This window comes from Anser anser (assembly GCF_964211835.1).
Source record: "Anser anser genome assembly, chromosome: 2".
Lineage (NCBI taxonomy): Eukaryota > Metazoa > Chordata > Aves > Anseriformes > Anatidae > Anser > Anser anser.
Genome location: NC_139721.1, coordinates 19592723 through 19619438, shown reverse-complemented (window position 1 = coordinate 19619438; position 26716 = coordinate 19592723). Strand labels below are relative to the sequence as shown.

The 26716-nt window shown below is 36.9% G+C and overlaps 1 protein-coding gene across 20 annotated transcripts in view; it reads left to right on the top strand.

The window, feature by feature from the left end:
* Positions 1-21860, top strand: part of OXR1 (oxidation resistance 1) — a 272879-nt gene extending 251019 nt beyond the window's left edge. For 13 of the 20 annotated variants that reach the window (XM_083826444.1, XM_083826440.1, XM_083826455.1 and 10 more), the window contains 6 exons: positions 8234-8314; positions 11649-11774; positions 12507-12659; positions 18400-18495; positions 19071-19144; positions 19858-21860. In XM_083826444.1, the coding sequence (XP_083682570.1) occupies positions 8234-8314; positions 11649-11774; positions 12507-12659; positions 18400-18495; positions 19071-19144; positions 19858-19993 (666 nt within the window). In that variant the 3' untranslated portion in view covers positions 19994-21860. Of the gene's footprint in view, positions 1-8233; positions 8315-11648; positions 11775-12506; positions 12660-13314; positions 13374-18399; positions 18496-19070; positions 19145-19857 lie in introns of all 20 variants that reach the window. The other 7 variants (XM_083826456.1, XM_083826441.1, XM_083826457.1 and 4 more) reach the window with 2 other exon arrangements.
* Positions 21861-26716: the final 4856 nt, after the last annotated feature.

The window sequence follows — 26716 nt, the reverse complement described above, 5'->3', positions numbered from 1 at the left end:
GAAAGATGAGAATTTAGTGCTCACCCCTGTGGGTGCCAGAATGAGATTGCATTAATCCAATAATACTGCTACAAAGATCTTTAGAAGGCAATTTTCCTTACTAAGTTCTATTAGTTATAGCAGTGAACTGATCTGAGTATATAGGGGAAAAAAAGGGCAAAAAAAGGCAGAGTGTAACTCAGTACTTTCTTAAATTGATCATTGCCTTGTACCTTGTCCTGATCAGGTGTGTGCCATACCCAGGGTCCTAACTTAGAGTAAGTGTATTAATAATTGTGAAATATTAGGCCTCACTACAAGTGCAGTTCAGTAGCAGATAAAGATTTGAAAAGGTTGATTGTAAATTGAAAGAAAATAAGTGAATATTAGAGGCTTACATTTTGTGTGCATTTAATGGTCTATGCAATCCGACGTCAATTCCTTAGCTTTTCTGATGAAAAAGGGCAAAGCTTTCCACAACTGGGGTGGGATTCAGTTATCTGCTTGTAAGCATATGTAACACCTGGTGTACTACACTTTGTTCTCACGCCTGAGGGGATATCTGCATGGCGTGATCGGATTTTATATTTATACATGGGGGATCAGTTTGGGGACTGGCACTGTTTATTATCTTCATTGGTGACATGGACGGTGAGATTGAGTGCACCCTCTGCAAGTTTGCTGATGACACCGAGCTGTGTGGTGTGGTCGACACGCAGGAGGGAAGGGCTGCCATCCAGAGGGACCTGGGCAGGCCTGAGAGGTGGGCCTGTGTGAGCCTCCTGAGGTTCAATGAGGCCAAGCGCAAGGTCCTGCATCTGGGTCAGGGCAATCCCAAGCACAAATACAGGCTGGGTGGAGAATGGGTTGAGAGCATTCCTGAGAAGGACCTGGGGGTGGTGGTTGATGAGAAGCTCGACATGAGCTGGCAGTGTGTGCTTGCAGCCCAGAAAGCCAACCGTATCGTGGACTGCATCAAAAGCAGTGTGGCCAGCTGGGCGAGGGAGGTGACTGTTTCCAATATAGACTAGACTGTTCCAAAATAGGCTATGGTTGGAAGCAGGCTAACCCAGTGTATACTTTGCCACTTACATACTTGGTCAGCCTGGAGAAGAGAAGGCTCTGGGGAGACCTTACTGCAGCCTGCCAGTACCTAAAGGGGGCCTGCAGGAAAGCTGGGGAGGGACTCTTGGTCAGGGGGTGTAGTGACGGGAAAAGGGGTATCAAGTTTAAACTAAGAGGGGAGATTTAGATTAGAGGTTAGGAAGAAATTCTTTACCCAGAGGGTGGTGAGGCACTGGCACAGGCTGCCCAGAGAAGCTGTGGATGCCCCATCCCTGGAGGTGCTCAAGGCCAGGTTGGATGGGGCTTTGGGCAACCTGGTCTGGTGGGAGGTGTCCTGCCCATGGCAGGGAGGTTGGAAGTAGGTAATCTTCAAGGTCTCTTACAACCAAAACCATTCTACAATTCTCCTGGAGTGGCAGCTTGAGGTCAGGTGCTGGGTGCTTTGGTTTAGATAACTGAAACTGGTTTCTGTACTTGCTAGTGCTGAAATTTCCTTACTTTATTTTACAAGATAAATCAACTGGGTTTAAAGATCTAGGTTTTATTGGTAATGATGCTGTAGATTCTTTGACAAAATGAGTCAAGTTGTGTGACATCTCTAATTTTCATAAATCTGATTTTTAACTCTTTGCATAGACGTCCTAAGCTTTATTTAATATTTGCCTGTTAAATTTAACTCTTGTTGGCTTTATCTCTCTCAAAGTAATGATTTCAAATATCTTAAATAGTTTATAATACAGGCTTCCAGAGTTGCTGTAAACACTGTGTGCTTAAGGCTTTGATTGCATTCTTCTCAAGTTAATTATTAATTCTGATTATTGTGAAACTTTTAATTTTTCTTCAATACGTGTTAATTATGTCAAAGCAGATACTTAACAGTCTGTCCCGTGGTGCTGTGGAGACTGTAGTGATCACAGGGAGAGTGCTGTTGTCTTGTAAGATACTAAGCTCTCCTGTCACAGCTCTGGAAAATAGCCTGGTATGCAGAACAGCTCTGAGAGACGGCCAGTTTTAAAGAGAACAGCCGTGCCTGCCAGTTTAGTGGACTGCTGTTATGCTCTGGTCCCTCTCCTTTGCCTAAAATGGCTAGCTCTTCCTCGTCATCAGCAGAGTGACAGGAAGCTGATTTGGCTGAAAACCACTCAGACTGGTTCGCTCTGCAGCCGCACCTGCTTCCTGAGCTGACTTGCACGGCCATAGGCAGGTCCAGAGCCGTGGCAGCTGAGACCATGGTCCTGGTAAGCTGCGCTAGACTCCTGTCCCTCTGGTTGCCGTAATTCAGTGAATTGGTGATTCTTGTTCTCATGTGCCTTTCCTTAAGACTTTTTGCAAATTTGTTAATATTTTAAATGATCAATACTGCCTGATTGGTCTCTCATCCAGTTATATTTCACTTCTCTTAGACTGTCTTGAACCTACAGAGTCTGCCTTGCTTTGGTTTCTTTTTTTTTTTTTTGGAAGTGGTGGGGACTGAGGGTTTTGTCTTTTTTTTTTTTGATTGTACCCATCTGATGGGCACTGAGGTTTTGAATTCTTAAAAGCTATTGGAATTCAAATAAATATTAATTCCTTCAATTTATCTGTTTTCTAAGCTCTTCCTTTAGCAAAGGGCTTAACTTGCATCTACAGTCATTTCCATCTGTAATTTATATTATAGATCCTAGCTCGGAAGATATTTAGGAACACTTCTGATGGTATGAGCATGCAAATAGTCTGATAGATGCAGCTAAATTTTTGATGTAAGCCTCGGTTTAGTGAAATAGGTACGTATATCTGCAAGGAGGCACATGAAAACATTTATGCAGGGATTTTTTTTTCCTCATTAACATGAATTAAATTCGCCTTAAATGTTTTTTTCAGAATGATATTTAAAATGTTTAATGTAGTAGTTGTTATGTATTGATACATTATTGTAATTTAATATATCACAAATACTCCTTTTTGTAACAGAAGACTGCTTCAATGTTGCTTCCTTTCAGGCAGCATCTAAGAATTTTGAGAGGATGCTAAATTTATCTGGAAAAAAAAAAAAACTCAAAGTTTTTCTCTCAAAATATTTCCTAACAACATTCAGTTCATGAACGTACTTTTTATTTTCATTGTAACCTATTTACAGCCTTTAGAAAGGGTTTGATACTTTCTTGCCTTTCCCCAGTTACTGATGAATTACCAATGGACTGATAGTTTGAAGTAACTTGTAAATGGCCTAATAAAATTACATTGATTTCATTTTTATTTTAATCAAATAGCTTGGAACAAGTTGTGAAATATTCTGGAGTCTATTCGCAAAGAAGCTTCCAGTTCACCTGATTTTGAGCAGGTGTACTAAGGTTCAGAGTATAATTGTTCAGCTTTCATTCTCTTTCATATTCAGTTAATCATGAGGGTATAGATAACTGATGCTGAAGAAAACTGCTTAGGACTGTTACACCTTCTCCATTCTTACCTTTCAGAAGCACTGTTCAGCTCTGATAAGACAGAGGACACTGTTTCAGCTATTCGTTAGCTCCAGAAGTTCAGCTGTACTTGATTTGAAGGCAGCAGTTAGACATTTCTATTAGCAAACATGCATGAGGTACATGTGTTGGTCACTTTGTACTTTGTTAAACTGGCAGAGGTATCCCTCCTTGGTGTAAGCAGTGTGCTTGTTTACAGCACTGTATTGCAGCTGCATGTAACCAGTGGTTGAAAGTGCTGATGTGTCACCATGCATGTGGCAAACTGTCCTTCATGGGCATTCAAACAATCATAACTGGATATTCATGTGGATTGCTAATGGACAAATAAGTTCCATATTAGGAACTGTGATTTGTGCTTTGCTTTTTGGGTGTGCCAGCATATCTTGCAAGAGGAGGTCCTCCGACATACTTTCAGGAAAGCAATGTTTCAAAACATGAGCTTCTCCAGAAGATCAATCCTAAGTCCTCTGTTAAGTTGGACAGTTAGTATGTAAGCCCTCTTATTGACTTAACAGCATTAAATATTCAAACTATTGTATGTTTTACTGAGTGGTTAACTCATAACTGGTGTGAAGTCAAGCTGAAAAACATTCACATTAGTCATACAACTTATCCCATATTTTCTCAACAGTATTGGTTTAGAATAGAGGCTACAGAATCTCTTCTGTCCTCAAACACTAATCTCCTGGTTGTGCATTTTCTGTGCTTCAGTCTATACCAACCAGTGCCCAATTTAACCATGAGAGGCTTAGCTGTTCTTGTATCTGCCTGCATTCTTTTTGAAGCAGTATATAGCTAGAGAATCAACAGAGGGTTCTTCAGGAACACTTTCTGACCCTCAAAATAGCTTTAAGTGTCCGGGAACCTGGATGCTGGCATAGTGAAGATCGCAGTAAATCTCACAGCAAATTCACGTAGGTAGGTCTACACTTTAATCCTGGGCAGAATACCTTGATTAAGACAATTCTTCTGTGTAAGGACATGGCCTGTATTGGAATTTTGATAGCTTTATCCTATCAAGCTTAATGACTTGAATGCAGGAGAACCTATATAAGTTGTCTCTGGACTTCGCTCAGTCTTTGAAAGCCAGCAAGCATGGAGATATTGTGATTTTCCTTGGAAGCCTGTGCCAGTCCTCAACCATCTTCACTGTGAAGAATTCTTTCTTTTATTTGATGAGAATTCACCTTGTTGTGCCTTGTAACTGATGCCTTCCATCCTTTTAGTGTCAATATTGGAAGTGCAACAAAGGAATCAAGTTCTCCATTAGCATTTTCTCCTGCTGGCTATGCAAACCAGCTCCCTCAGACAGTCCTTGGGTATCAAGTTTCCATTCCCTAATCATCCCCCCAGTGGGCTCTCTGCAGTATGTCCACCTGTCTTGGACTGAAGGGGACAGAAGTGGGCACAGCACTGCACAGGCAGCTTCACAAGCTCCCCTGGCAGGGGAATAATCATTTTCCTTAACCTTTTGGTATTGCTCTTCCATTTGCCACCTGGAACGTGATTAGCCTTCATCTTCGCAAGTGGCCACTGTTAAACACTCTGCCTACCAGGTCTCCAGATCCCACCTCTCCTTGGCCCTTACTCCTTTCCTGCAAAGCTGCTGTCTAGCCAGCCAGCCCTCAGCCTGTACTGCCACGTGGGGCTGTTCTGGTCCAGGTGGGTCTTTGCTGCTACTGAACTTCAATCAGCTGGAGAGATGATACAACAGAAACCGCCTGATGTCCCTCATTAGCAGCCCTTGCCCTTCCCTCCAGTGTATCAAGGACTTTTCTTCATGTTTGGTCCTTCCTAATCTTGCCGAGGGTGCATTTTCAGTGCTACTGAGCAAATTAAACAGTACAAACTAATAGTGACTCCCAAGGATTATCACTGGTTAAAGCTTGAATCAGTAGCATCAGCCCTTTGAGCCCAGTAGTCCAGGCAATTTTTCAGTATTGTCTTCCTTCATATGCTCAAGACATAACTGATTTGACTGCAAGGCTGCTGTAGCATAGCAAAAAAGCCTTTGTGAAATACAGATAAATGGAAACTGCTATCTGCCCAAAATGAAAGAATTTTAGTACAAAGAAACATTCTGCACTGAAGACCACAGTTCAGTATGATGCATACGAAACTGCATTTGTCTTTCATGGTTTCCATGTATTTCTAACAGTGTGCGAGTGAGGAAGTGAAAGCTCAAAGTGGAATGAGGTAGGAAGTACCTTCTGCAATGATCAGGACAATAGACAGCCACTATAGGGGCACGGGGAAGGGAAGAAATAACCGATTTATTTGATGTGGTGAAACAGAATGGAGGACTAATATGGCTATAAAGAAGGACAATGAAGAAATCTTGATGGAATAGGACACTACATAAACAGAGTATAGATAAAACTAGCTGTAAAGCACAGGAAGCTTCTAACTAATGAAGCTTCTACCATTTCAAAACAGCCCTCAAACCTAGCAGAGACAAAATGGTAGCCGTTTTCTAGATAAGTCTCACTTTATGGATGAACTAGTGGAAGGTAGTTGCCAGTAAGCTTAAAGATGTATCTGATTGTGTGACTAAATGAGCTACAGAACCCAAAAATACGTAGTTTTGTCCAATGTAAAGCAAAAATAAATGATGTTGACCTGAACCATAAGCGTTTTGTAGGTCAGGCACTATAGCTGAACTGTTCAGCTACTTTAACATACTCATTTAAAGCCTAGTTCCCTTCTACTGAAACATATGATGATGAATAGCTAACCTTGAAACATTTGTCTTGTGGCTTACTCAGAATGCTAGTATGGACTGTATGCTTAAAATAAATACTAGACTTGAGAGGGTGGATCCGTCTATTCCAGACCTCTAATTTTCCTCTTTGTAGTTTGACATTCTGTGACGTGATTTTTGTGATGTTTGTCACTGCGTAGTCACAGACTGTTGGTATGCAGGCTTTTGTCCACAAGGCAGATATGAAGGTCCAAGTGTAATGTGACAGTGTGTAACATGCTCAGGATGACAAGGAGATGTTGTTATGGATACTTATCCAAATAAGTATACGTTTCTCCTAGGTAAGAAATCTGTCAGAATACCTTGTGCACACTGTTTGAGGTTGTAGGCTTCCCTATGGCATATGAACAGACATGTCAGACATGCTGACGCTCGCTTAGTGATCTAAGGAGTTCCCAAGTGAAGGATGGTGATAGAGTATTCACTTGACAAGTTGAAGGCAAGATGGCATTGCCTATAAAATTGTCAACATTACAGTATGTGAAATGGTATCTATATAATGGTTTCAGGCATGATGAGATTTTTTTGGGCAAGAGTCTCCTCAAGTAACCAGGTACTCACAGACTATTTGAAGTTAAACATCTTATGTGGTAGAGACTGTGCTTGAAGAAATAAGACTTAAGGGTCCTTCCTGTCATCATGAAAAGCAAGAAGTTTAAGTTGATGGGAAGAATGATGTAAAGATGCAACGAACTGTCACAGCAAATAAATTGATACAGCTACACTATCGTTTGCATGCTTGAGAGAAATACTTCTAAGGCTTTGCATGCAACTACTTGACTCTGAGAATGCGCAAAATACAATTTACTTTTCATTTTTTAAGAGAACAGTAGAAAATAGTGGACATAAAATGAGTGCTAGTAGTTTAGTTTATTCAGTTATAAAATTGGATGTCACAAATATTCCTTTTTCCTTGCCTTGCAGTTGCATGGGTAGAGTGAACCGTCGCTGCTCAAGAGCCTGTCATGTGTGACTGGGCTCTGTACTCAGGACAGTGGCGAGTATCTGGCCAAACTCCTTGTAGTAGGGGCAGGTAGATGGGGAGCTGCTGGACTTGTGGTTATCTTCCTTTGCACTGTGGTAGGATCTCTAGAAATTTTTAATATGCTCTTACTACATGGGACATCCATTTAATCTCTTCACCAGCTGTTTTAAGATGCTTTCATACAAATGATGATTTTGAGTCTTTCTCAAAATCACATTATCTGCTGTAGTTACATCCAAATGACTGTTGTAGTCCTTTAGCCAGCTTGTTGCACCCAGAGCAGCATGTTTTAGAGCTTTCTGACTAAAGGCTTTCTGGCTGTACACCTCCTGCCAAAATGGAGGTGGCATTTGGAGTGAATGTGTTGATGAATAGCTGTGTGATGGATGAGCAGCTCCTGAAGCTTTGGAGGTGAATGGAAAGTACAGGGTAAAGGTATTGTGGGGGTGGCATTGGGGAGTTACTAGCCTGTAGTTCTGCTACTTTGTTTTTAGCTATCTTTACTGCCAGATTAGAAGGGTCAGAACCTGTTAAGAAGCCTGAGGTTTGCTTCGAGTTATTCTGCTTATCAAAGCAAACCAGGTTCAAAGGATTCATTTAATCTGGATGTAAAGAAGGTTTGAGAGGACTTTGGGGGTGTAGAGTTTGGGTTAAGGCATGCAACTCAGATTGACTTATAACTTAGCATCCTGATACTCGTAACTTTGTGCTTCTTTATCAGTTCCACATTCATCCTAGAGCAGTAAGATGCATCAGACTGCTAGTGCCATTGGTGTTTAATGTGTAAGTTTGCTATGTCTACTCATAAGTCTAAAATCGCCTACGTGTGCATTGTCCTTGCCAAAACAAACATCTTTTAGCACTTCTTGTTTGTTATCATTGCCCATTTTTCCTTCATTATTCTCCTCCACTTTTTTTCTTTCTTACCTTTTTACTTTTCTTCAACTGTCAGTGGAATTATTGTCTTCCTGTCTCCATATTCAGGTAGTGTCAGTGGCTGAGTATCACCGCAGGATCGATGCTCTAAATAGCGAAGAACTGCGCACACTCTGCAGACGTCTCCAGGTGCACTCTTCAGTAGTTTAAAACCCATCTCCAGATACTAAAGGCATCTTTCTTTGTAGTGTCTTTGATCAGGGCAAGTCCCATATTAAGTGGGTTTGTCTTGTCTACAACACTACAAGGATCCAGCAGAAAATTCCTTTGTTTTGGATGTATTTAATTGTGCAATGCTATGGTGGAATGCGGTAACTTTATGATGAAGTTATTACTTCCAACTCTTTCAAACAGGAATTTTCTGTCAGAATTTGAAAACTTGTTCTCAGTACTGCTTGGAGTGATGTGTTTTAACTTCCATTTTAGACTGGTGTGTTGTGTTAGATAGAAACTTGCCTAAAAAGAATGCAAAACAGGTGAAGAATCTAAAAACTGTTGTTTAGTTGCATGGGTGTTTAATTTTATATAGGGATTATTCATCAAGAATCTCTCAGTATTTGGCAACTTCTGAACAGTATTTGGCAACACAGAACAACTTCTGTGGAATAGGTAAGTATTTTTTGCATTATACAAGCAGGTAACTGAGGCAGTTCAACATGTCGAAGGTTATACAAATGGAGCTGATAATGGAATTTCCTTTATCAAAAACAGTACTTTACTTTGGATTTTTGAAGGCTCACTGACATGGACTGTAACTGATATTTGCATTCTCTTTAGGTGTTCCTTAGTTTGATAGCTGTACATCTCAATTCAAAGTTTTATATCATATGTAACTTACTGATTGAAAGCATAACATAGAACTCTTAAGAAGAGCTCAGTTTTGTTTTGTTTTTTTCCCTGTGGTAATTGGCTGCTGAAACTTCAGAAAGTTCATTTCATGTTTATTTTCTTACTTTAATCTTGGCTTTTTTAACCATTATGTAATTATGCAATCTCTTCTTAGTTATTTTATTTCAATTTATTTAATACTTAGTAATTCGCTACCTAAGTGTTTTATAAATAGCAAGGTTGTATAAACTGATTGTGAGCATAAACCCAGAGGTTGCACTTCTGCTTCTACAGGAAAATCAAAAATTCTGCAGAGAAGATTAATTCCCACTTGAGAACAAAATGATTGTCTCTGACAAGTGTTGGTGGGCAATCCTTGTATTAATATCCTGGAAATACAACAGTTCTTTTCAAATAACTCTCACCTGGGATGCCCCAACTCAAGATTTAAGCTGACTTGAAAAAGCTGATGTGATGGCCACAGCCTGTAAGCTGTGTATGCTCCAGACTCTGCTCTGAGGCCATTTGAGTGTTTGTGGTGTAGACTGCCTGACAGTTACTAACTGCAGCAGCCCCTGGAATGTGAATATAGGTCAGTCTGCTTAATGGAAATTGAGGAGGAAAGACATGTGCAAGTTCAGAGCTGCACTTCATTCTGTCAGATAGATACCCTTCTACGTCTACTTCTACAAAGCAATGTTTTTCCTAGAAAGTTGCTCTACTGTGTTCATACAAAAACAAGTCTTTAATACAAATTATTCATGTTTGCATGGTGTGCTTTAATCAATATTGAAGAATAACAGGGAATAAACTTTCTGTTGTACTCTTGAACAATGCTGAGGCTTTTACAGAGTTGAAGCAGTATATGACGTATGAGAGGCACATAAGGTAGAAAAGAATTGGGCTACTAAATAACATCTTCTATAGATAGCATTAATGCAGTATGTATGTCATCTTTGTACGTGAGGCTAAATGTGTATAAGTGCAGATACTTTTTTCCTCAGGACACAGAAATTAGTGCATAGCTTACACTGGAAATACTTGTCATCTTCCACTGAAAAATGGAAGGCTTGAGTTTTTTGCTTACTTGATTGATGTTTTTTAAGTGTACCTTTTCTTGAGCTTAGAATTAATGTTGCAATTAAGTTATTACATGAATATACTTTGAGTGCATGTATATACGCCTATTTTTAACTAACAGAAGTTTGTGATAGGAACTTTTTTCATAGTTCTTAAGGGAAAGGAAGGTGATAATATGGGGTTGGATTTCTTGCTATGGTTTTCCTGCCTTCCTCCCAGGTAGCTATATTTGTTTAAATACTCCTATGTGTATTCCAGTGTTTTCTTTTGTCTAGCTTTTCTTGAGTTAACTATGAAAGTTCTTTCTGAAAGGCTTGGCAAACTTTATCAGAGTTGTACATGAAATACCATAGTTATCATGTACGTTTCTAATATGAGCTATATGGCAAACACAGGTGGTTTTTCTAGAAATGGCAGGTATTTCCTTAAAATTTGCAGGATTCAGGCTTTGAATATTTCAGTCTGATCTTTAGTGACACTTGGTTCAGGCTGCTAAATTTTTCAGGTGTGCTCATTCTTGTTAAGGTTTCTTTATTTATTAAATCTCTGTTGTAATAAGTCTTGCTGCAGCAGTAGTTTATGTTGCTAACTTCCTTAGCTTTCAGTCCTGCACTTCTGTCAGATTTCGCTATCCGCACAATAAGCTTTAACTACTTCTGTAGCAAGATTTATAAAAAGAAAACTGGTTCTTAGTTGATCTAGTTCTTGCTGCATGGCATTTTAGCTTGAAAGTGCTAATGAATGCAGACTAAGTTAAACAGCTTCTGTGATCTATGAAATCTGATGCATTTTGTGGCCTTCTGCCATCTCCAGCAAATGGGTGGTCATCAACTGATTGGGGTAGGTGTACAGGAAGGGGCTTTTAAACTACTGCAGGAGCACTGAATAATGCATCTCTGTCAGATTTCCAAAGATCATTATGCAGCATTAAGCGTTACTGCTTTCTTCTCCCCACCCCTCTCAGCTATCAAATCTTTCTTCTTTTTCCCATAAGTACTCTAGCAGATCAGCTCATGAAGTAGCAGTGTTCCTAGAGCTCAATTCAGATGCTTTACTCAAGATGCTTGACAGCAGTCTTTTCAGATATGTAGTAGAGACGTGGAAACTTTCACAGGTGCTCTTAAAAAAAAAAAAAAGCATTGATACAGAAACTGCTGAGATTTTTTTTAATTATTCTGAAGTTTAAATTCCTTTTCTGAGCTCTTTAATTTATACTTAATGTGAATGATATGATGGAATTAAAATGCAAGCATTTGTGTGCCGTGACCTCAGAAAAGCATTTGATTCCTTCAGCTGTCTGAGGGATTTTTTCTAGCATAAAGCCATGGCTTCCTTCTGAGTAGGTATCCGTGTAATTTAATGTTAATATATTGTTAAGTACCGGCTCGCTATTGAAAACAGTGACAATCTTGGTCAGATCAAATTAATGGATTTTTTAACTTTCAAAGGAGCTGCATAACTGTAAATTGGTAACTGCATGATTTTAAACCTGCAAAGTGTATCCTCCCTGCTGATGGTATTGCAAATACTTATTTTCCTGTGATTCTTTTTGTAGATAACAACAAGAGAAGATACCATTTCAAAACAGGCAACAAACATAAAAACAGACCTGGAGCCTGAAGCATTCCGGCCAAACCTTAGTGATCCCAGTGAATTACTCCAGCCAGAACAAATAGAAAAGGTATTTACTTACAGGATTGTATGTTGTAACAGGATTGTACTTACAGTGTTGTATGTTGATGCTTCACAAATGATATGGCATAGTGTAAAACACCAAATAATTTAAGAAAGCCTTGTGTGGTACAAATGCATAAGTACAACACTTCCATAGCCAAAACTTTGCTTTTTCTCCTATCACACTTTTAATATATCTTGCTAATATTAGTCTCTTTGCCTTTATTTCATTCTTTTTGACCACAGCGTGGTGGTCACTGCAGTTCTCATTGTCCAGTCCAAAGTCATCACACTAAATATGGTTATTGAAGGTTTGCATCAAGGGTTGTGTTCAAACGCACGGGAACAGGAGAGCAAGCATCTTTTATTCTTCAGTTTGTTACCTGTTGACTTGAGTAATCTAGTATACCAGTACTGAGATGTAGTATTGTTATGCAAGAATAACTATATGCCTTTACTGTCTTTAGATAACTTTGAGACTTTACCAAACATGTACTCACTTGGTGAAACCATTCTTCTCCTGTAGATCACCGGTAGAGCTGGGAGAATAAACTTCCTTGAGAGATCAAGGATAGAAAATGTGGGTGAAACTTGCAGGCTGACTGGAGTTTCTTAAACTAGCTGTTAAGATTGCTTGTAGTAGCTCAGAAGAATGTTATCAGCCTTTACTGATATGCAGTATGTTTTTACAAATAGTAAAAATAAATAAGTAAAAGGATTGTCATTATCCTCTTAACAGCTCACAAAGTCTCTTCCACCGCGGACTATTGGATATCCATGGACTCTTGCCTACAGTACTGCCAAGCATGGCATGAGTTTGAAGACTCTGTATCGAACTATGATGGGATTAGACACACCTGTGTTGTTGGTTATCAAGGACAGTGATGGACAGGTAGGAAACTATTTGTGTGGAAATTGGAACCTGAAGAAAATCGGGAAGTATAAAAGAAAGGAGGAAAACTTGTGTGTATAAAGATGGTTTCCTTCTTGATAGTTACAATAGAGGCTTTTAAAAAAATGTGTTTCACTGTCAAGGAATACTCTGACATACCGTATTTCTGGGAAATGCTGTAATGATACTAGTTCACTGTCAAACTGTGAGTCTTAAAATATCATTGAATTTACTCTTAATATTCTTTCTGTAATGTACTTATAGCATTAGAAATGACCTCTAAACTTCTGATGCCAGAAGGTCATGTTGAGTTGGAATGTCTGTGCCAGCTACTGCTAGTACATTCTGTGTCTGCAGCCAACATCTCTCTCCCATTCAAGGGCTATGGGATCTTTACTTCATGACGTTATATTCCTTGATTCTCTCTCTGTGGTGTAAATTTGAGAAACTGGATCACGTCTTGCCATTTGAGTAGCAAGTATCCTCTCTTGAGGATTCTAATAGAAGGTAAACATTACAGGCAGCATGAGACTTTGATTCTTTCTTACTGAATGTCCTGTGCACTCTCATGCAAGTAAGTGACACAGCCACTGCAAAATCTAACATTTACTTTACTTACCTGTCCCACTTTGGTAACCACTGTTTTTATTTTCAGGAAGCATGGGCTCATATCACCTCATATCATTCAGGGGGGCTGAAAACTGTAAATAAAGGGTATGTTTTCTAATTCGAGTCCCAACTCATGTTTTTTTTTTCCCTTCTGTTTCACGGATCCCTTATTTATAAAAGAAAAATCTCTTCTAAACCTCTGTGCTAATGCAGCATTTTTTCACTATAAGTTCTTTAAAAGAGAACTTTTAATCACTTCTTAACCTTGAAGATAAAAACTATTCAATAGACTTGATGTCTCAAGAGACCCGTCAGCCTCTTCAAATGTACTTTGGTAACTTTTCTTCTCTAATTCAGTTATTAGCTTCTCAAGATTAGTTTGTGCATCCTACAAGTTACCTGCTTCCTAGTACCAGATTATCTCGCCCAGAACCAAAATGTCTTGTTTCAGATAGGTTTGTCCTGCCACCAGCATGTAGTATTGGCCTGCTGTTGAAACTATTCTGATGACCTTTCATATGTAAATATCTCAACTCACATGTTGAAAAAGCACCCTGTTTGCCCAACTGAAACAGGGAGTTCATAACTATGACATTTTTTTTGTGAAACAAGACATGACTAATGTTTTCAACTTACAGGCTCATACCCAGGAAAATTGTTGAAAGTGTTCTTTGGACTTTTGGGTCAAGTAGCCACCAGAACTTGACGCTTTTTGTAGTACTCAAAGCTTCACTGGATGAGACCCTGATCCAAGCCAATATAGCTTCAGAATTAGTCTTCCTTTGAGCAGGAAACTGTACAAGATGACTATCTGAGGTCCATTACAATTTAAATTATTCTGATTCTAAATAAATGATTCCTGTATCTATATTTGAAGCAAGCTTTAAAGTATCTCAATCAAAAATCTGTAAAGTTCTCCATGTGGTTAGGAGGTAGTAGCTTTGTATTTTACTGGTGTACAAATGACAGCACTGAGATGATCTGATACAGACACAAATAAATGCTTTGTGAAAAGCTCATATCGGTGTAGAGGCTGGACTAAGATGTTTTAAGATTGGCCAAACTCTTTACATTATTTTAACAGTTAATTCCTGAGAAGGAGTGTCAGTTTTTAATTAAATCTCATATTTACTTCAGAGCAGGATGTAAGGTCAGTCCTAAATGTATTGATGTGAACTAAGTCATATCCTAGCTACCTAAATGTAGCTACCAGAGTTGTTCAAGGAGTAACTTGAGCCATTAAGAGAAGTTAGGGTCCAGAGACTCTGATAGTTTGAAACTGCATATAAATTAACAAATAACTGGAACGGTTCAATGTCTTCCTTTTGTTATGAAGCTGCTGGAAAATATTAATGTACTTGTTGTCCAAGCATGGAGTTTTCTTTATGTCAACAACCCATTTTGTTCTCTTAATGAGTCAGTATTTCTTAACTCAAACCCAGTATGGTTTTTTACCTTGAAAGATACTCTATTTAAGTTCAATTACCTGCGTACGGTAAGCACAGTCTGAGGTCACGAGATCTTTGACAGAGAAAGAAATTCCACCCAGATTTCTGAAGCTCTAACCTACTGCGCCAAACGCTTGAAATCATGAAAAGGAAAAACGTCTTTTTTTTTTTAGAGATTACTTTTTTATAAATTGGTCCATTTCTAGACTTTTTAGAGATTACATATTCAAAGGTAAATGCTTAAGTAAAAAGTGAGTAGTTGTTTCTGCAGAACTCTATCAATAGACAGAATGGACTCCAGCATCATACCTTGTTTGACTTCTGCATCTTTAATCTTAAGAGTAACAGCTGAACAGGTATTAAAGATCAGGTAAAAATGAAATACTGCCTTGAAGTTCAGATTCTCTTTTTTCATAAAACATGCATGAAGTTGGAGGTGGTTGAAGAAGTAATTGTTTCTTGTGACACTGAGGTAACAAATGAAACCCTAGAAGAAGGTTACGTTACTAAAGAAACGTATTGCTGGAAACTAGGTATTTGATTACTCTAATCCTCTAGTATTTAAAGCTCATCTCTGATATTTGGTCAGTGGTCTCTGAAGGACAATGAACCAATACTTCTTAAAGTTCTGATGGAAGACCTGATTTTTATAAAGAATTAAGCCAGTAAATGCCTTTAGCCAAAACTGAATAAAACATGTAGAAAAGAATCCTTTTTCCAGCCTTTACTTAGAGTATTCAGTAATACCCGAAGTACCAATTTAGAATGATTGACTACTGTAAATTTAAAATATCATTATCTAATCTGAATCATTATGTGTTAGGTGAGAAGATTTTGCAGACTGCAACTAAGCTGACTATTTTTAGAAAAAGGATTTTAGAGTTTGTGGTCTTTATAGTAAGATAGCTATTATTTCACTTAATTCTGAAATCAAACAGCAATTTTAACTACTTTTTCTGTAACTTAATTTTAGAATTCTCCACAAAATTGCAGAGGGAAAGTTTTGCATATCTTTGTAGCACTCGACTGAATGACTCCAATTGTTTAAGCCAGCTGATTTTCCACTAATATGAAACAACAGTTTGATTTTTATCTATTTAATTTTTATTTCTTTCTGTGTTGATGATGATCACTTCCTCAGCTATCATGCCAGAACTGAGAGGTGCACATCTCTAGTCTTCATCTGGTTTTTTTGTCTTGTTGCTGCTGCTTGAATTTATGATCACGTAATATTCTGCCCACAATTTAATACAACACCTGCATCGGATGTTATACTTGGTCAATTCTTATGTGAACTTTATTTGACCTAGGAGGCTATCTAGCTAGTAATGGGCTAACAACAACAAAAAGCTGTAGGTTGTAATAATATTGGGAATAATTTCAAGTATAATTTTAATAATTTCAAATTAAAAATAACCAACCAAACAATATTTTCTGGAAAGTAACAGGAAACTTTTTTTCTTTAGTGTTCCTTCATTTTGGTCTAATTTGGTTGATTTCCCCAGAAAGCAAAATGTCTATGTCCATTTCTTTATCTCATACAGCTGTTTCTTTCATGCTTAAGCTGTGGGATAACAAAGAAAAATATCTTGACAGTATTTGTTCCTGTATGTTCAATGAAATAACTATCTATGCTAAAGAAGTATTGAGATAGTTCTTCTGTGGACTTGGATTAAAATTTCCTTCCACATTCTTGAACAGCAAAAAATCCAACTCAGTTACAGAAACCTGTACTTCAATTCATGGAACTTGACGTTTTTAGACTGACTGCTGCTTAACAATGCTTTTTAAACGTGTGAAAAGTGAGCACCTCTAGCTGACGTTATATAATACTTTGTTTCATCTGCTTGTTAAGTAAGCTTTAAAAAAAAAAAAACCTACAAAGAATCTGACTTTAGTGTAAATATTGGTCAAAAGTATACTCCAAGGTAAAGTATCTTGTCAATGTAGTGATGTTCTTAATTAAAAATAAAGTAGAAAGGAAGCCTCTTCAAGTATTATGGTTTAGAGGAAATTCAGTGTGTAAATCCTCTCTTCTGCTCCATAATAATAAGTGGAGTCTCAACGCTGACTTTTAAAAGTGTGTAGTACTACCTGCAGCAATGTAATTTTGTTTGCTATTGTGCATAATTTCTTCAAAATGATTAAAAGTTTATTGCAGGAAATTAGTGTTTGAATTCAAAAAAAAAAAAAGGTTTCAGAAAGTGTGCTATTGACATGATTGCTCTCAGTTAAACTTAAGACGTAATCCTATGTGTGTTATCAGGACCTTTGATGAAAATTATCCCTAATAATCTTCTGAAGAATAGTAAATGATGGCTCGGATGTCTCATAACCAGTCAAAGATTGTGTATCGAGGGGAGGAAGATGTTTTATTTCATAATAAACACATCATTTCCTTACATTATTCTCGTCTAAAGCTTGCTGCCTTTTATTTCAACTAGAAGTTTGAAGTTTCTGAACAAGAAACTTTCTGGACCACGAAAAATTCCTGAGAAATAAGGAATTCTGTAACAGCAGTTGTTCTGAACTGGTATAAAAACCAAGCCAACTTTAAAGCAGTCTTTGTGTAGAGCTATCAAATATATAATCTTTGAGTTCCTGGTCTGAAAGTTGTGACTTAAAGGAGCTTGAACTAGTTTCGTATTTATTAATGGCTACTACAGACCTCAACATGGAATGGAATGCTTGGAAAACCTACCTAAGGGTATGGAGTTTCTTAGGATGGGCAGAAGAAAATATCTTGATTTATATCCCAAATATTGGATGTCAAGACGTGAGCTTTAATACCTCACTCTCATATGTGTCATGCTTCTCCAAGACTTACTGTTTAATGTGATTTTAAAACAAAAAAAATTTTTGTTTCTTTTCTTTTTCTTATACAGGCAAATGAGAAAGTGCTAGTGGACTGCTTTGATGTTTGCATCTAACTCTGCTTTTGCAGATGTTGAAAAAAGTTTTCTACTAGCAACAGAAATACTAATTTTGTGCTCCATTTTGTGCACTTGATTTTGCATAATTATGCAGGGTGTTTTTCTAATTCTAGTTCCTGAGAAATTGATACTATTTAAGTCCAATTTTAAAATTTGATAATGAGTCCTCAGACATTTAACTACTGCTGAAATGTTCTTATTACTGAAAATACATTCTGAAATATACATACTGAATATACATACCAAAAATACTCTTACCACCCAAAAAAGGTTTAGATTGTCTGTCTCTACTGTAAGACAGGATAACTGGTGCTTACCTGCTGGAAAGAATAAATCCTATGGAAAAAAATGTACAGCTAGGAACTTGCTGAAAATAGTGTACTTGAAGAACAAGAAGTGCATATATAGAGTATCAGAAACTTTTGATCTGAAATTTTGAAAATATGTACATTGTTTCTGAGAATTTCCTAAGTTTAGTTTCTATCCTTTGATTTTTTTTTTGTATTGACTTCTTAGTGAGGGAGGGTCCTCTTATGTTCTTTTGTTTATTGTATCACAAAGCACCACAACATAAATCAGTGCACTCAGGACCATGATAATGTGTAAGGTTTATAATCCTGTAATGAATTCAAAATCTGGCAATGTTTACAACATGACTGACATGTTTATTAGTTACTACCGATCGTTAGAGACTCTCAGATGCTGTGCAGTTTTTCTCAAGTATTTTCTTTTGTGTTTTTATTCTTACAGATTTTTGGTGCATTAGCATCTGAACCATTTAAAGTGAGTGACGGATTTTATGGCACTGGGGAGACCTTTTTGTTCACTTTTTCTCCAGATTTTGAGGTAAGAAGATATGCCTTGGTATGGCTTAGCTTTTCCCCCTTTCCCCCAAATGCATTATCTCCTGAGATACTGAATAAGTGTAACAATAAATAATAAAAAAATAAATAAATCTAGGATTTGGCACAAAAAAAGTAGCCATACTAGTTTTTCCACAGAATCAGTAAGTGTTCAGTTAAATGGTAGTGTTTGCATAGTGACAAGCTTATTTAAGCCGACTCATTATCCTCAAGATTTTTCTGCTATTTAAAATTCTGCTATATCTATCTAAAAATTCACAAATGATGACATCGTTTTAAAGGCTGTATCACCTAACCTCAGTGTGTTTTCCTGGCATTTTTCATTGTGTATAAGCCTTAGTGCTCAAGGAAGAGCTAGTCTAGAGTAGTGCTATTTTAAAATAGTATAAAAAGTAGACTTTTGTTCTGCTTCTGTGGCTGTATTTATCAGTTCCCAGAGTTTTTGTGTGAATTTGGTAACGTTATTAAATTAGCATATACCATTTTTATTGATATTTGATTTCCCTCAACCCAAATAAAGTTCACATATTCTAACTTGCTAGTCTGTTTTTTCATTAGGTTTTCAAATGGACAGGAGACAACATGTTCTTCATTAAAGGTGACATGGACTCCCTTGCTTTTGGTGGAGGAGGGTAAGTTATAACTCATTTGTCATTAGGAGGAATCTTAACTGTCTGTTTGTATCTTCATACTTTTGAAAAGAAAGCTTACAATTTGTTTGACATCCGAGCTTTCAATAGTTATCAAATGTGAATGATTTAATGTCTTATGCTTACCTTCTAATGTTCAGTAAACTTAGACGGAAGGTTTGTCTTCAGTGAAGTGTGACGTCAAGTTACTTACATGAGTCTTGGTATATTCCAAATGGATACAAGATACTTGCTTCTGAAGGCATGTAAATGTGAAAAATAACCACAACTACAGAAGGCCTGAATTTAAATTGTACCATTCCAAGACATGCTAGTGTTTAGAAACTGTTCTATCCCTTTTTTTCCCCCATGCAAGTATATGAGCTTCTGGGATATTTCCTATATTCATTATCAGGGTTATTCTCACATATAAAAGTACTGGTATGCCTTTTTCTTGATGCAAATGGAAGGGGTTGATAACTCTGGAAATCTGGTTAGGTTTTTTTTGTTTTGCCTTTTTTTTTTTAATTTCAGAATACTCAAATATTCCCAAATTAAGGAAGAAAAGTCTTGCGGCTTTAAATTTATCAACAGAAGTACTTGTGTTGAAAAAGAGTTCTATAGTTCTTGTTCCTAAATTCTGAATGAAAAGTAAATTCAAACATTTAATATTAACCCCCTCAATCTTTCATATTAATACGTTGTCTGTCTTGCAGTGGGGAGTTTGCTCTTTGGCTCGATGGGGATCTCTACCATGGAAGAAGTCATTCGTGTAAAACATTTGGGAATCATACACTTTCTAAGAGAGAAGACTTCATTATTCAAGACATAGAAATTTGGGCTTTTGAATGAGTATTTAAATATTTCTACAGGGTATTGTCCCAAACCTGAAATTAATCAGTGCAGCTCAAAGTCCTTATGAGCAATATAATGCACCTGTTTACCTTTTGTTTTTGTAAGTTTTCAGCATGACATCAAGTTGTTATTTTGCAGTAGCAGACTTTTTTTTTATGCTTTCATGTGTGTAATATACCGTCCTACTTTTTCTAAGCTGTAGACACTTTTACAAAATATTGACTGTGGACTAAAAAAAGAAATCAGTTACTTTGAACCTTGCAGCCTACAAACTTTATCATCCTTCTTACAGTTGCCTCCCACGTTTCCCACACACATCTTTCTGTAATCCTGCTAGGGGGCTGCTTCATTGAGTATAGTTTATTATTTTTGTATTCAAATTATATCTGTGAATGAAGTTGCCCTCTGTGAACCTACATAAGAAGAAAGCTGCGTGTGGGTATTTGGCAGTAGTATTACAGTGATTTGCCTGGACCAATGATGGGTAAATTTGTTTGGTGCCACAAACAGACAAGATGCCTAGCATTCCTTCTGAACACATACCAGGACGCATATGATCAAGTTAAGATATTCAGAGTCAACAGTGCCACTTGTCTTTTTTTTGTTCATGTTTAGAAAAAAGTCAGTTAAACAATGTGTTCTAGCTGCATGCTGATTGTATGAAAGAGTGATTTGCACATGCTGTTAATGATCTGCAGGTTTGGGACAATTACTGACAATATTGAGCTACATGACAAAGATCTTTAAAATAGCAGGGTAATGTAAGAATGTGATAGTTCCACAAAATTAAAAGGCTAAAGCAAGTAAAACTCAGACAACTTGTAGCTATAGTAGGGCATTAAAAGTATAAAGATTATGAAACATGCATCTTTCTTCAACATAGTCAGATATATACTGTTATACTGTTGTAGCCGTGTAGCACATCAACTCCAAGAATATAGCTTATTCCTGTCCAAAGAAAAAATAGTTGTGATGTTTTTTGAGTGGGTCTATGTTGTAAATTTACAGTTAGCACCAGCTCTGATTAAGATGAGACAATGTACTATAGATAGACAATATCGTAATTCAGTAGACTTGTGGAATATGCAAACTTACTGTCATGTGACCTCAAAAAAATGACAGGCTAGTATACAGTTCCAGTAGCTCTTGTCCACTTTTGTAGGAAAATTGATAAGCCATTGTGGCAATAACAGCTCGACAAAACTGTTTGTTTCAAAGCTTTTATTCTATGTTCTGCAAAAAAGCAACAAAAAAAAACAAAACAAAAAAATTGCTGTTAAGTGTGACAGTGACTGACTCTGTGCTGAAATTTCAGCTATTTCAGATAAACATTGTATATTATCTTGTAAATTAATGTTTAAAGTAGTTTTGTTATAGAAAAGTGTTGATTGAAGGGTTGCTTATAGCACTTTAAATTATTCTAGAAATGGAATAAAAGCCAAATGGGTTGGCTTAAGTAGATGTAGTTGTATATTTCAAAATAATTAGATCTTTGGGAAGTTTTAAAAACTTATTTGAAGACAGCTTACTGCTATGGTAATGAGAAAGGGCAGATGGTTCATCTTATAATATGCTAATGCTCAATATGAATAGAAATACAGGGCTTTGTTTCCTGTCTCTATGTATAGCTCTCTATCCTTATTAGAACTTAGTACAATGTGTAGACTAAATGTTTACAAAATAAGGAACTGTAAATAAATTAAAATGGCTTTTCTTCCCTTTGGTCTTCCACAGCAGTATTATTGTCTTTGTGGAGTTAAGACTAATTATTGCAAAAAAATAAATAAATCCTGTAATGGATTTTAAGTACTCTAAGGTCACAGTGATGTATAGCAAATAAATCTAAATATATGTAAAAAATAAACTTGAGTTGGAGTTTATTTAGAAGTTGCAGTTTACTTAGAGGCACAAATGTAGGTTATTGTTTTTAGTTCAAAAACTTCACTGAATACATAGTACTCATTTACTTCTCCTTAAACTTCTTACTCTTTCGATGTGTGATAGGTATTTAGAAAATGCCTGGAGAATTTCTGTAAGAGTGTGGAAGAAGAGGGAACAAAAATGAAAGTGTAAGGGACTTGGGTTTTGTTTAATTGAAATTATGTACCTGCTTTGATTTCCTTTCTCTTTCTAATAATATTGAATGAAAAATGGCTAGTAACAGCATACTGAAGTGTCATGCAGCTTTTAGAATTTCTTTGGTCCTGCTTTGTCAAAGATGTATGTACTTAGCAACATACATATTTCTTTAAGAGTACTAAAAACAATCAAAATAAGAAACTACTTAAGTCTACCTTCCTATCCCCCCTCCCCTCCACCATACACACACCCTTCCTCTCTCCATGTAAAGAACTACAACAAGGTGGGGTGTCAGTGCTTTCCATAGGAAGTAGAATGTAAGAAATGGAATACTATATTGTTTTGATTTGAAATGAATATACACCACCTAATCAAGATTCATTCTGAACTCTTGAGCCTTCAAACTGCATGCAGTATCTGCCTTTTTTCCCCTTCTCTTCAGCTTGTGGACCATGTTTGCTTCTTGAATTCTAGCTGTGAATTTCAGTATAGATACTTGGATTAACTGTGGGAGTAGATAGCAACTGTAGTAGTAATTGTGCGTGTAATAAACTTTCTTGTCAGTTATTTAACATCAAGGTAAAATTCCTCCAGTGAAGAGTATATTCACGTCAACACAGAAAAATTCCCAAATGTTAAGCATTTGGGTAGAGTGGAGCAGTTGGTACTCTGGAGAGAAGAGATGCTATTCAGAAAAAGCTTCTCAAGCTGAAAGAATGAGGTAACAAACCCCCTGAAGTTCTTTGAAGACAAATGTGAAACGTGGCAGGGATGGAATAGCAAGCTGAGGACTGTTGAGAAGGGAGCTTTTGCAGAAAAGGACCAAGGTGTGGGATGAGACTGGGACAAGTTGAAAATGTCAGCCAGGAGAAAGCCAACTACATACTGGGCTGCAGCAGAAAGAGCTTGAGTGGAGGTAGTTTTCCCTACTCTTATTGGACGTAGCTTCACTAACAGAGTATTGTCTCCAATTCTCATGCACTTAGTGCAAGAGAGATTGGCAAACTGGTGTAAGTCCAGAGGAGAGCATCTGAAATGAGTGGAAGACTGGAGCATGCATCCTACAAGAAGAAGCCAGGTTTTCCTAGCCTGGAAAGGAGAAAACTAATGGAAGTTCTAATTGCTATTTTCAACTATGTAATGGGGATTTGAAGAGAAGGTTTTATTGGACTTTTTAGGATCTTCTTGGAAGCGTGCAGTGAAAGGAGGAGAGGCAACAACCATAAGCTGCAGCAGCGGAAATTTTCACCTAGACAAAAGTAATTTGTTTTGTTTTGTTTTTTCTCCTGACGGTGAGGACAATTAAACACTGCAACAGATTTCCAAAGGAGCTGTAAAATATCCTTGGAGCTTTCCAAATTTAACAGCATAAGGTCTTAAATTGCAATTATTGAGCTAAGTAATACTGTCAACACAAGTACAGTCTATGCTTCTGCAAATAAGTGTGAGGTGATACTGATGGCTCTTCAGTTAAGAACCAGAGACCTTCTTTCCAAGCCTGGGATGCTGCAGGCTCATCTATCATATGAAATCTTATTCATATAACATACCTGAAGTATTAGGAAAGGAAGACTTTCAGGGTTGCCCAACTTTGTGAATTTTGTTTTGAAAGCCCAATGGGAAGTGGTGAGAGTGAAATACACTATTGTCAGTTGTTTTAAAAAAAAAAAAAAAGTGGATTACATTATCCTTGCCGGCAAAAATACTTTAATTCAAATGCTTAGTCTCTATCTGAATCACATGTTGCAAATAAACCCTACATTAGATTTTAAAAGCCATTGTGAAGAACTCTTTAAAGAATTACTGTTACTCTGAAGGATTATACAAAAGCACAGCAACCCTTTAATATCTAAAATACCTTTGAATCTTGGAAAAAGGCACATAATAATGGGAATCAAGAACAGTATAGTAAACAGTACAATACTAATCATATTTGCATAAAGACTAAATTAAAGGACCTGAAACTAATTTGAGTTGAAGTATAAATGACAATGGTTATACTCAATAATAAGGCCATATGAAGAATCTACAAAGAGTAGTGCATCTGTTAATGAAAGACCGTGAGTTTTGTTAAACAAAGAGCAGTTATAAGTTAACTTCTGTATGATACATATTGTATAGGTAAGACCAAGAGCACTATCATTGTACCTCCTACTTTTGATTCAAGAGGAATTTTGAAATATGCTGAAGGCCATATGAGCTACATTTTGAAAGAGTTTGGTGCTAGGAAACTGAGTCTCTGTGTCTCAGCGTACTATACTTAGATTTATTCATTGACTAATTTGATGTTTTGCTGAAATACCTGGGATTATTACCACATCATCTTTCAGGTCTAAATCCTGTTTGTGTTAGATTATACAAATGGAGTAATTAAACTACGAAAGACCATGATTTCTCACATGTGGCTTTTACTTGCATCCTACTGCTCGCCTATATATATTTAGATTAGATTTAATCTGTTTATGCAGGAGTTAGCATATCTGCATAAAATCCTGTATTTGAAGAGGAGTAAAAACAGTTGCTACTCAATATTTGAAGTTAAATTTTATTTATTTTAAATCTCAAATCTTAAATCTCACTTATGTTTTTCCTTTGTAAATGAGCACACTTGGTGGGGTAATTGATTATTGCCATGGCAATGGGGAACTCAAGGGTGTAATCTTCTCTTCTCTCACCATGCTACTGCAATATGAATAGAGCTGCACTGTGGTACCTGGAGCATGCATATATATATATATGTATGTATGTTATATATAAGTCCAGCTGATGGAATGGTGTATACTTATTCTTACTGTAGTAAGATCAAAGTGGTTTTGAAGGTGTTGACTTAGGTCTTGCTGGCTGTCCTACTGCAGTGTCACGTCTGTTTAAGCTCTGCTTTCTGCTGTCATACTTATGGCAAGGCTTGTAGTTCTTGTTGAGTCCATGTTGCAATAGTTGTGCTGCTAGTAGTAAACTTGCTTTTGAACACAAAACAACTTTCATTGTGCCCTGTGGTGGCAGGATGACTAACTTAGATGTTGATATGGTGCAATGTATGCATAGCAGCTGGGTAGCTGTGGCAACAGAGCTTGCCAACATTTGTTCTGTGGTCAGTGGCAACTAAACTCTCACCACAAATGTTATTTTCAACTACAGCTAACCTAATTTTATTTCAGTAGCCTTACCTTACTTTAAAAGTGAGCTGTAATACTGAACTCTGGCTGTAGAGAAATCTTTTAAAGAAGGAATTACTGCATTGGAGGAGGAAGCTAACTTGCAGTGGATGGGATATGCATCCAGTGAATGATCCATGCACTTAAAGTAACTGCAGCAACTGTTGTAAGAAAAAACACAGAGGTGTGAAAGTTAAATTTATGTTTAAATGGAATTTATATTAGAATACATGAAAGCTACATTCAGAAGATGGAAAATGTACCTCAGAGTTCCTACAGAAGGGGAGGCGAAGTTTTTTGATTCCAAGGAAGGAACTTTGCTTTCCTAGCATACTGCACACTTGCAACAGCAAAACAAACCTCAAACAGGAAAAGGGAGGAGATGTTACCTATCAGGAATTGTTCTTTATCAGAAATAATCAGGGGTGATTAGAGTCTTTAGGAAAATAATGTGCAACTGTAAGCTACCATAATAGTAACTGTGTTGTTTACTCTATCTGAAAGGCTGATTGTTTTGTAAACGTACAGTGTTGCTTAGCCCCTTTGAAAAACTATTTTAAGCAAGTCAGAAATAGGAAGTCAGGTCTTAAAATCTACAAAGACTGCTTTAATCAAGCAGTCTCTGACTTTCATCTTACTATCTGGAGTTTAAGTAGAATATTTAAGTTCAGCAAAGGTCATGCTAGTTTCACAGGAAAGGAACAGAGTTAAAATGGAGAATTTATGGAGTACTTTACACTTTATTCCTTTATTTTTTTTATTATGGAGTTCATTCATTTATTTATTATGGAGTACTAAACATTTTATTCAGTGTGTTTTAATGAATTTGGATTTATTTTCTTCATCTACTTTGCACAGAAACTTGCCACATCTTTACTTCATGTAAAAGATTTTTTATGAAACATTTAACCTATATGAAACACTTCTATATATCATAAACTATATCAATATTTACACTTTTTGTGCAAGAAAAATATTAAATACTTTGTTTTAGCAGGCTTTGCATGATGCCTCCTGTTTAAAGGTAAATGGGGGAACAGCGTTAGACAAATCATTAGTCATTACATGTGTTTTTTTATCCAATTGGAAATAAATATTTTGAGTGGAAAAATGAAAGTGTAGGTCTTTCTTGTTGCATAATGCTGTTAACGTTGCCTTCGGGATGACTATAAATGTGGGAAGCTTAAGAAGTTACTTGCAGTGAGCTCTAGTTTTATGCTGTATTGCAGTGATTGTGTTGTTACAAAGTTGATCTAAGGATACAAAGGTGAGAAACTTGAAGAGGGCTTGTGAGCTTGAAGGCTAGTCTTTTTTCTTCATGCTAATTGTTTTAATGTAACTCTTCTCAAAAAATCTTGTTTTTATCCTATAAGTAGAAATGCACATATTTGATGTTATAATATGCAAGAAAATACCAGCTAAATGAAACGCTGAGGTTCAAGAAAAAAAGTAGAATGCCACTGATCTGTTCTGTTGCTGAAGGTGT